The sequence below is a fragment of the Geosmithia morbida genome, assembly GCF_012550715.1.
Source record: "Geosmithia morbida isolate 1262 chromosome Unknown scaffold_0, whole genome shotgun sequence".
Lineage (NCBI taxonomy): Eukaryota > Fungi > Ascomycota > Sordariomycetes > Hypocreales > Bionectriaceae > Geosmithia > Geosmithia morbida.
In genome coordinates, this window is record NW_023336187.1 from 188,868 (window position 1) to 199,800 (window position 10,933).

Sequence of the window (10,933 nt, forward strand, 5' to 3'; positions counted from 1 at the left end):
TCCCCCCCTTCCTCAATTTCGGTAGTTATTCTCAACTTAAAACGGCGTAAACATGACAATCGTGCGCAATGTTCTTCACCACCCAACCGCATCTGCACATGTATCATGTATCACCGTCCATGCCGACGGTTGCTCCTATAGACCCTAGCAACACACCGTAGATCACCGAGACATGACAAGCCACGACAACCGTGACATGTACATTCCATCACCGTCTTTTCTCTCTCCTTCTCTCTCCTCTCCTCTTCTTCTTCCTTTCTCGCTCTCTTCCAGGTCCTTACCGCCAACTGCCGACTAGACACCATTGTATCATTCGCTCATGCTCGTTCTCTCTCCACCCGTTGGCATGCAGACTGCCCATTCAATCAATTCAATCGTCCGATGCTCCGAACCTCGGGACACATCCTCTCGTGCGACTCCTCTCATGCAGCCGTAGCTCCTCGCCATATACACAGCGCATGTATCCGCGCTGGTGGCAGACGTAGGCTTCCCTCTACATCGTGTCCCTCTTCTATCTGTCTGATATATCCTGCTACTTGCTCTCCAATCCGTGCTCACCCTCTCCTTACCCCCTACTCATGACGTCGCATCACGAATAGGGACCGTACCGGACTCTTTGTTGCACGTGCACCCTCTACAGAGTCGTCGGATCCCAAGAACCCGTCTCTCCCTCCTCCCTCTGCCTACAACCCGACCACTGCTTTTCCAACCTCCCGCCACCGGGGTTTTTCTTCTTCTCTTGTTCTCGTCTCACTCTACGGGTAGTCTGCTTGTTGAGACCCACAGGTAGGTATATGCATTTACCCGACGCTACCTGCCATTGTATCGTAGTCAGAATATGTCGTAGAGAGAGTATGGGAAAAGAGAGGTGAGAGAGGCTGGTCATGTCTTTTTTTTTTCTGTGGCATAGATTCATACTACCATGCCGAGAAACAGGCTTGCCCAGCCTCCCTTCCATCTCCATGTCTACTGCTAATCTGTACTCCGTATTTTTCTAAGAAGCAATAGTCGATATTCGTCCCAGATGGAGGGTTGGCCAAGCCTCTCATTCCTTCCAACCTTGCTAACCTTACCCACCCTTCCCAACCTCCCTGGTCCCGGTACAACTCTGTCGGTAGTGTCCGCCCGACGTCAATGTTCGACTGACCTTGACTCTGCTAGATCGACTCATCGCAGCCTCCTCATCCTTTCCCCAACCCCTTGATAGAAGACTTCGGAAACCTCTTCTCCTCGCAACGCTTCTCAGCTGGTGAGAGTAGCATTCTACGCTTGTCTCATTCCAGCTGAGAGTCCTACAAGACACACGTCATCCGTGCAACATTCAAGGAGGAGAAAAGGAGTGTGAATAGGGTAAGACGGTGCAGACATAATGTCACAAGTCTAGATGAATTTATGAGCATCGACGATACTCGTCGGATGCCTCTGGATGCCCACTGCTCTTCCAAGGCTTTTTTTTTTTTTTTGGTCGCAAAGCTTGTCCCAATGACATGAGAGAGCAAAACACGAGCAGAGATGGCAGGTAGATATTCCTTCTTGTTGGAATCACCCAGACACCAACTGCACGTCTCGCTCCCAACGAGACCCCCCCCCAAGAAAAAGATATAAAAAGAAGAAAAGACTCCACGTCTCAAGCCACGAGAGAGACCAAAAGAAAAGCAGCATCATGCACGTTCGGAAGAGAGAGAGAGAGAGAGAGAGAGAGAGAGAGAGAGAGAGAGAGAGAGAGATAAGAGTGTCGATTGACGCTCATGCACCAACGGGGTCGACGGTGCTCGAATTACCAGTAGCACCACCCATGCAAGGCAGCTGCACGCCAGCGAGGGCGCCGTACCCACCCAGAACGCTCTCCGAGTGCACGCCCTTGGCACGGAGAACACTGTTGGCCACGCGGGCGCAGTCACCATCGTAGCACAGCGTGAGCACCTTCTTGCCGCGGAGGATGGCCATGAGCGCGCCGGCGGCCGGGTTGCGCGCCGTCGTGGTGAAGAGCGACTCCAGCTCCGTCCACACCTCCTGCAGCATGGAAACGTCGCCCACTGGGTCGGAGAAGGGGCTGCCCCGGACGGCTCCCTCACGCAGGGCCTCGAGGGGCATGTTGACCGAGTTGGGCAGGTGGAAGGCCTCGAAATCGGAGGCGCGGCGGAAGTCGAGGACCTGCGAGTTGGGGCGGGCTACCAGCGCGCAGGAGAGCTCTGAACCGCTGGCCGTGGCCAGCGACAGAGTCGACGAGGCCTGGTGGGGGATCGGATGGACGGTAAAGAAGGAGCTCAGGGCAGACGAGGCGGGGCACTCCCAGGCGTCGTGGTAGGGGTACTTGTCAAAGTTGCGGAGTTGCTACCCTCTGTCAGTCACATCGTCCTCGAATACGTTGCAGACATCTCGTCTATGCGTATGTGTATGTATGCGTATGTATGCGTATGTATGTGCATGAATGTGTATGTATGTGTATGCATGTGTATGTGTATGTGGTATGTGAGTGTGTGTGTGTGTGTGTGTGGACATATCGCGTGTGCGTGCTCACCTCGTTGCGAACGGGGGCAAACTTCTCCGGGCCCAACCTGTCAAAGTACTCGTCAATGTACTGGTAGGGGAGATCAGAGCAGATGAAGACGCAGTTGATCTCTCCGTCTGGACCTGCCAGCTTCGACAAGGTGCCCTCCTGCTTCCTCTTCCCGATCATCTGAAGGAGGCCGCTGAGGGTGAATCCCGAAGAGGGACCGCAGACGATGCCCTGGCGAGTGAGGTCGAGGGACATGGAGAAGGAGTCGGTGGCACCGACCTCCTCGAGGCCGTCGATGGCGTCCTTGTAAGGGAAACGGACCGTGTCCATGAGGGAGTACTCTCTAGGGCCGGGGACACGTTCGCCTTCATTTGTGCAGACGCTGGGGCGTGTCAGCATCGGTGGAGAGGAGGAGTATGTGTATATCGGAGGGAGGAAGGCAGGGAGGAACTCACGCAAGTCGGTACACGGACGGCTTGACCGACTTGAAATAGGTTCCCAAGCCAGTCATTGTGCCCGTGGTGCCCATGGATGCGGCGATGACGTCGATCTCGGGCAGTTGCTCGTAGATCTGAGGTCCTGTCCATCGCGCGTGGGATTTCCAATTCTGGAGCAGTCAAGCTGTCAGTACCATTTCCAGGAAATACTGCTGAGAGCAGTAACAGTGCCTTTCCTTCTTCTTCTTCTTGTAACTTTTCCTGGAGAGTTTTCCTACATCGCCATTCCGGTACTGGTTAGGGCTGCAGACTGATTCTGATTCGCGCGCCCTGCGACTAGCAGCACATATGCCACCGCGCTCGTCGATGGGAGCGGGCTGGGCCGGGCCACCAAAGAGGGAGCTGGAATCGGGAGCGTCAGTTTTCTTCTTCTTCCGACTCTTCCCTGCTTTCCTTCCCGTCCCGGCCTTCCCGTCTTGGCAAGCCGTCATCGTCTGCCGCTCGGAGCGTGGTACCTACACTTTCAGGCCAAAGAATTGCATGAGACGAATCTTGGTCTCGCTCGTCTTGTTGCTCAGGTAGGCGTGGACGTCGTCGATACCGTGAAAGGCCCTGGCCACCATGGCCATGGAGATGACGGTTGAGCCGGAGCTGCTCTCGACAATGGTCTTGGTCTTTCCCTGCTCGACACCCTTTTCGAGAAGGTTCATTGCTATCATACCCCTACAATTAGCTTCTCCCTAATAAAAAAAAACCTCCTCTTCTCTTCCGTCCTGTCCACCGAGCATAACTGGTAGACGGAGAGAGAGTGTGTGGGACTGACCTGGCATCACCTTGACATTGGTGGCCGGGTGCATAGACATCATCTTAGCATAGACGCGGACACCATCACCGCGGTAAGGGTTCAGAGACTCGGGTATCTCGACGAGGGGCAGGGGAGGTTGACATTCTGGGTCGAAGTAGGTCTTTACGGAATCAGGACCGCTATAGACGTTGAGATTCCTTGAACGGCCCATTATGGGGAATTGTTTTCTTTGATGATTTCCCGTGTTCCGATCTTTATGGCTACACAGAAGACAGGGGGACAGTATAAGTATAACAAGTCCAAGACTGAGAAGATGGGGGGTAGAAAGCGAAATCCGAGCAGACAGATGACGGAAACGAGAGGAACTAGAGAGAGCAGAAGGGGGGGACGAGGAGGGTAAAAAAAGAAGGAACGACCAGTCTACGCCTTTCCTACTAAACCACCACGTACACATTACAACGCACTACTACAGCTATAGAGTACGAACCCTTTTTCTTCCTCCTGCTCGACACGTAATAGACATGCTTGGATGGTGGGGGGAGGGTGGTTAGCAGCAGCAAACGTACGAGCAGGTACCGATGAGTGTTTTACGTGGAGAAACAAAAACTTCTCACGGGAATGTGAAGACAGTAGCAGCGATTGGATAGCATGAGGGAAACCCCCGTCGGAGCGGTCGCCCCTCCTTTCCAAACCCCCCCCCTTTTCGGATGGTCGGTACCTGTGTTCGGGTTACCTGTTAGAAGAGGAGACGGGTAGAAGGGAGAGAGAGAGAGAGAGAGCGAGAGAGAGAGAGAGCGAGAGAGAGAGAGAGCGAGAGAGAGAGAGAGCGAGAGAGAGAGAAAGGAGGGGAGGGGNAGAGAGAGAGCGAGAGAGAGAGAGAGCGAGAGAGAGAGAGAGCGAGAGAGAGAGAGAGCGAGAGAGAGAGAAAGGAGGGGAGGGGGGGAGAAAAGGTGCGGGACATGCCAAGCGGAAATTGTTCGACGTCAGTTGCACATAAGAAGCATGGTGTTGAATCGTAGGACCCAAGATCCCAGAGTCTCTTCTCCAGTCAAGTGTCGACGGCTTCGCGGGATTTCTCCGCTGAAGCGACGCCGTGTTTCTGTAGTATCACTAGAACATAAGAATAATGATGTTTTTTTTTTGTCCAAGTGCGACGTGCTTTGGCCCCATTGAACCTGCATACCTTCTTTTATCTAGAAGCCGACGACCCGGGGCTACTTGCAACGGCGTGTCCCAAGTTTGGGGCAGAGCGTCAACTCTTCTTCAATCTATCAGTCCGTCGTTGCTGAGCCTTGGCTTATTCTGTGCCCTCCCCGTGATGATGACATGGTCGGCTATCCGCCCTCTTGTCCCCTAGACTGCTTGATCCAGTCTACCCTGCTTCCTTGAGAGTACCGCGTATGAGTATGGATATAGCAGGTGACGTTCGACCCTCTCTCTGACTGAGAGAGAGAGAGAGAGGTCTGCTAACTGTACATCCCGTCGGTCTCATCGTCGGGTCGTCGCTGTAGGACGCTGTAAACTCATCGGCTGGGGCGGTGAAGAAGCCACTAGAATACCGTCCTGTCCCACTTCCCCCACACGACCCTTGAGTCTCAGTCTGTGCTGCTACTGATCCACGTAGAGGAAAAAAAAGAAGAATAGAAGAGTAAAAAAGACTCTTATATCAGGCCATCTCATCTTCTTGATTCTACATACTACTTGGCAGTGCCGTTGCCTTTCTATATTCCTACTCGTAAATATGGAAAAACTGGTATTGATCGTTGTCAGTTATTATGAATCACTTCTCTTCCTCTCTTTCTTCCTCTCTCTCTACCAGTGTTACCTCCCCCCCCTCCTTTTTTTTTTTTTTTGGTGTGTGTGTGTGTGTGTGTGTGTGTGTCTATCTAGTGACTGAAAAAATGTGCAACATCCCACGCACAGCTGCATCTGCACTATCCCCCTAGAGGAGAAGCCAAGCTCTGCAACACGTGCCAATCTTGTCTCATTAAATGAGCCTGTGCTTTTCCACCGGCCTCTTTCATACATCAAAAAAAAGTTTAATAAATAAGTGAGTGAAGAGAAGAGAAAGAGTGGAGAAGGAAGAAGAAGAGAGAGAAAAAAGAAGCATCGAGGCTGTGTACATCATGGCAGCGACGTGAGTAGGAAAAAGTTGCCCCGCCTACCAGCTTCTACATGTATCACACTCCTCCGTATCTGCCCTTTTCTTTCTTTCTTTCTTTCGGCCTTTACTAAGAGATGGAGCATGATATTACATATTGCCCACACTTTTGCCAGTGTGCTGAGATCATTGGTCCTCATAGCTTCTCTTCTGTACAAGTCTCTCCTTTCTGTCCATCCGTCTATAAGTCTGGAAACTTCGATGCCCACTAGTACGTAGCCTTCGATAGGGAATACTAGTTCCCAATCACATGTAATATCCGTCCTGAACGGCTCAGCACTCGGTACGAGGATCAAGAAGAGAAGGGAGGTAGAACGTTGTGGGGAGAGCACAAGACACACACACACACACACACACAAAGTAAAATTTACACCTCCCCCCTTCTAAGTCCCCCCTGGAACAACCCCCTCGTGTTGGGTTTTTCTTCTACGATGACGTGTGTCACTGCATGCAGCACCGTTAGGCGGTTTCTCTCCACTCCTCTGTCCTTCCTTCTGGACCTGTGATGATACCGTACGGTGCTCGTATAGCCCACTCGATAATGTAGGCCTAGGGGAGAGGACATGGTCGAAACATAGATCGATAGGAGACGATGGAAGAGGGAGGACGGAAAGAGGAGAAGGAGGAGAAGGACAGGTAGATGAGCAGTTGGCCAAACTGCATTGTATTGTAAACTTCATCTTTTCCGTCATATACCACTCGTCATTCGCTATTCTCATTCTACATCCCTCCACCCGCTCCCTACAAGTGTCACATCTATTTCGTCCTCCTCTTCGCTCTAAACGTCTTGAGAGGATCTCCCCTCCTCGAGCCGGCCTTGAATCCACGCTTGCCCTTCCTGTGCCTGTCCCCCCTCTTCTTCAGAGGCACGAAACCAATCTCCTCCGACGTGAGGCCCTGCTTACCCTCCTTGGGGAGCAGGTATTCGGGTACGTGCTTGAGATGGGGTTGCGACCTTGCCGTGCGCAGCTCACCGTCGTGACGGACGTGGTTGAGTTCTCCAGGGTTTTCCTCAAAGTATCTATAACAGACAGGTGGGGGTGTTGTCAGCAGTTGTGGAGAGAGAGAGGGAGAGAGGGAGGGAGGGAGAGAGGGAACACACCTCTTTAGCTTCTCACTCTTGAGCAGCTCCTGACGCAGCTCACGGGTCCTAGCCTCCCTGACGGCCACCTTTGTCACGGCACGCAGCGCGTCGTTCATGCGGTACCGGAAGGCCTCGACCTGCTCCTTGTTGAAGTTGTAGTCCTTGACCTCCTTGCCCTTCTTCTTCTGCTGACGGGTGATCTTGGCCAGGATGCGCTCGTCGTTCTCGGCCGTCTTGACCGTCGTGGGCATGTGCTTGCGGTACAGGGATCCGGGCACGACGAATGAGAGGGCCATGCCATTCTTGCCAGCGCGGGCCGTCCTGCCTATCCTGTGGGTGTACGAGGACGCCGTGGTGGGGAGGTCAAAGTTGATGACTGTGGAGACGTTTTTGAAGTCGATTCCTGGGGGGGGGGGGGGGGGAGGAGCGGTGTGTTAGTCATCTGGCATATGAAAAATCACATCAAATGACGGGAAGAGAGACGAGATAGAGAGGGGAGGGGGGAGGGCAGGTAGTGGGTGGATTTACCTCTCGATACTCCATACTCTGAATCTCTCTTGGCCGTCTTGCGCTTCTTCTTGGCGCGCTTGCCGTCACTCTCGGCGTCGTCTCCTGCGGCAGCAGCCTCCTTCTTGGATTCTGGCGCCTCGTCTGCTTCGTCCTCCTCCTCGGCGTCGACGTTGAGCATCTCGCTCTTCTCGTCGGACGCGATGATGATGTCGTACACGTTGCGGTTGAACTCCTCGACAACATGTATCCTCGAGTTGACGGGGAGCTCCGAGTTGAGGATGCAGCTGCGGATGCCAAACTGCTCAAAGAAGAGCTTGAGACGGTACGATCGGTCAATGTCGGCTACAAAGATGATGCATTTGCCCTTGATCAGGTGGAGTTTGAAGATGACGTATGCTAAGAGGAACTTCTCATCTTCCCCGCACCTACCGATAGAAGAATATGCAAGTCAGTATATCGGTCATGACGGATAGGGTTTTCTTTGACAGGGAGGAAGCGAGGCTTTGTGTGTGCGTGTGTGATAGAGAGAGAGAAGGATAGAGAGAGGGGGAGGGAGATGAAACGTACTTGACGACGTAATGTGTGATGCCCTCGCCATCAGCCTCCGGCTCCTCGAGATCAAGGAGCGTGGGTTCCCGGTAGAAGATCTTCCTGAGGCCATCGAGCTCGGTCGACAGCGTGGCGCTCATCATGACCGTCTGCACACCCTTGGGCACCGACCTGGCTAGGTTGTCCATGTCGTCGGTATAGCCGTACGACAGGATGAGGTCAGCCTCGTCGAGGACCAAAAAGGTCAGGGCGTCGAGCGAGAGCGCGCCCGAGTCGACATTCTTCCAGGCCCGCGCGGGGGTGGAGATGACGATGTCGGGCGAGTTAGACAGGAGGCTCCGCTGCACCGCGTCCGACAGCTTGTCCGTCAGCTTGACCGACTGCACGTCCTTGGCGCAGAAGGCGGCGAACTGCTCGATCGACTTGAACACCTGGTCCGCCAGCTCGCGGGTGGGCACGAGGATCAGCGCCGACGTCGAGGGGCCGGCCGTCGGCGCCGACGACGGCAGAGACTGCTTCCTCTTGAGGATCGACGCCAGCAGGGGCAGCACGTACGCCGCCGTCTTGCCCGACCCCGTCTTGGCCTTGCAGAGGATGTCCTTGCCCGCCAGGCCTAGGGGGATGGCCCGGCGCTGGACGAGGGTCGGCTTCTCAAAGTTCTGCTTGGAGACCGCCTGGAGAAGGCGCGGGTCCAGTCCGAGGTCGGTGAAGGAGAGGTCCTGGTCTTGTTGCTTCTGCTTCTTCTGCTGTGCGACGGTGGTGGGCTCGTCGTCGTCGGGCTTGTCCGCTTCGTGGACAGAGGCCGGTCGGTCGTTTTGATCGAGCTTGCGTTTCATTGTCGTCTGACTGTGTGTGCGTGTGTGGGTGTGCGTGCGTGGGTGTGAATGAATCGAAGGGTCGCTAATGGATCGTGCTGCTGAAGACGAAGAAAAAAAAGAGCATGTCAAAGAGATGAGTGGTGGTGTTAGCTGACGATGATGGTCTCGAGAATTTCTTGGTCGGCAGAACTTTGTATGAACTTTTTTTTTTTTTTTTTTAACTGGGGTCCTGTTGTCGCATACTGCCGGTCCGTACGCTTGAGGAGGGGCGCCCACCGCCTAAAATGCCCCACTATATTACAAGCCTGGGGCTTTCGTGCTGCGTGGTGAGAGCCTTGATATCCAGACTGATAATAGTAGTGCCAGAGTCAGCTGTCCTTTCTTATTGTATCCTAGCATTTCGCATAGTGATCGTTTCTCATGCCGTCTTGCTACCAACTTGACTTCCAGCATCATGACGTGGGGAAGTGGCTGTCCAAAGTCGTCTTTTATACAGGAAGACAACGTACGCAAGACAGAGAATACCACTTCTTCTCCTGTCCAAGGATTGATGATCGTGATTTAAATTGATTCTACACTATCCCCTCTCCACCGTCAGAGCCAAGACGACTGGACGCGCATTTCCAGGTTCGAGAACAGGATAGTCACCCAAGACGGGAGGGTATGAGAACCGAAGGACGAGAGGGCATAGAGGGAGAGGGAGAGTGGTGGGGGGGCCATTGTCATCGAGTGGCCATCTCCTAGCGGTTGCGAGGTTGATTGATATAATGTAGATCTTGAATTGCTGGGATTCTCCCGTCCTTCCAGCCTCTCGGCACAGGACGTTCCCACAATTTACGCTCAGCCAAAAAGCCCACAAAAACCGACCGTTTTGGCCACGCGATGCTTAGAACTGTAATCTCACGATGTACGTACAACTTGTACGTCGCACCCGCCTGGCCTAGTGCTCTCTTTACGAGTGGACTGTCGTATCCATGGTAGCCGATATAGTTATTGTACTATATCGTATTCTATCTGTACGACGAGGGGAATCCTACTATTGGCGTTTGGGGTCTGCTCTTATGACCCTATACGCCCACCCAAAGCACCGACACATAGTATGCATTGCATTTGGCCTTTTTCATGTTTATATTTTAAATTTTCTTTTCCAGTCTTCTATCAAACCAAAAAATGAAAATAAAAAAAAGCCATGGCAAGCGACATGCAGTTCGAGGTTCCTCTGCGTGACGACGCTCATCCTCCTCTGTTTGCTAACACCGCAATGTACAGCGCACGTACAGCGCACGTACAGCGAAGAAATGACGAAGGTTTGTGCAGATATTGCAGATAGCCCGACTCGTTCCCGGATGATCAACTCGGTTGGCTGTCCGCCCGTGGACCTTGGCTATCTCAAGATTCGAGGGGGGGGGATTCCCGGTATCCGCACCTGTTCTGTCGTCTGACGTCGCCATCCCCACATGGTCCTTCCAGCCAAGGGAACGCACCCAGGCATGTGACTCGTGGGACCGTGACCCCGGCACACTCAGGATGATAATCTCGATGGTGATAGGACGTGAATAGAACTAGTAATGCAGGTGCAGGCAGAAGAGAGAAAAGAGGCGCGGATGGATATGATCTTTGTCCGTCATTCTGCTGCTTTGCGGTCGTCTGGGGCAGAGCTGGGGGTGACACAGTATGAATTCGAGTTCGTTGTGCATGGCTAGTTTACAGGTGCTATTTTCATTACCTGCTACTAACTTGCGGTAATATGTAGGCTGTAGTGGTAGAGAGGAGAGAGGATCCCGAAGAAGAGAATGTACGGGTAGAGAAAGATCGTATTGGGACGCCAGTCGTGCAGCTTTCCATCCAGTAGAAGAGACGCGGATTGGTAATGAGATGGTCACTTTTCTTACTCAGTTTACGTAGCAGCTTACGTTTTTATTTTTATTATTAATTTTTTTTTTTTTTTTCGTTTCTGCCTGCGGATGGGATCGGGCCCAGCGGCATTCGTAGGCTGGGATAGGTTCCAACATTGGGTGTCGCGGCGCCCCCCCCCCCCCCCCCCCCCCCCCCCCCCCCCCCCCCCCCCC

The 10,933-nt window shown here is 53.3% G+C and overlaps 2 protein-coding genes across 2 annotated transcripts; both read right to left on the reverse strand.

The window, feature by feature from the left end:
* Positions 1–1,746: 1,746 nt before the first annotated feature.
* GMORB2_0054 (Cysteine synthase) lies at positions 1,747–3,953 on the reverse strand (the record flags this gene model as incomplete). Its single annotated transcript, XM_035462040.1, has 6 exons — positions 1,747–2,334; positions 2,522–2,882; positions 2,956–3,107; positions 3,216–3,339; positions 3,457–3,649; positions 3,761–3,953. 6 exons carry the CDS (start codon positions 3,951–3,953, stop codon positions 1,747–1,749), a joined length of 1,611 nt encoding a protein of 536 aa, XP_035324970.1.
* Positions 3,954–6,659: 2,706 nt separating this feature from the next.
* On the reverse strand, positions 6,660–8,882 carry GMORB2_0055 (ATP-dependent RNA helicase DDX56/DBP9; the record flags this gene model as incomplete). The annotated part of the gene is made up of 3 exons (XM_035462041.1): positions 6,660–7,390; positions 7,516–7,922; positions 8,065–8,882. The coding sequence occupies 3 exons, from the start codon at positions 8,880–8,882 to the stop codon at positions 6,660–6,662; spliced, it is 1,956 nt and encodes a 651-aa protein (XP_035324971.1).
* Positions 8,883–10,933: the final 2,051 nt, after the last annotated feature.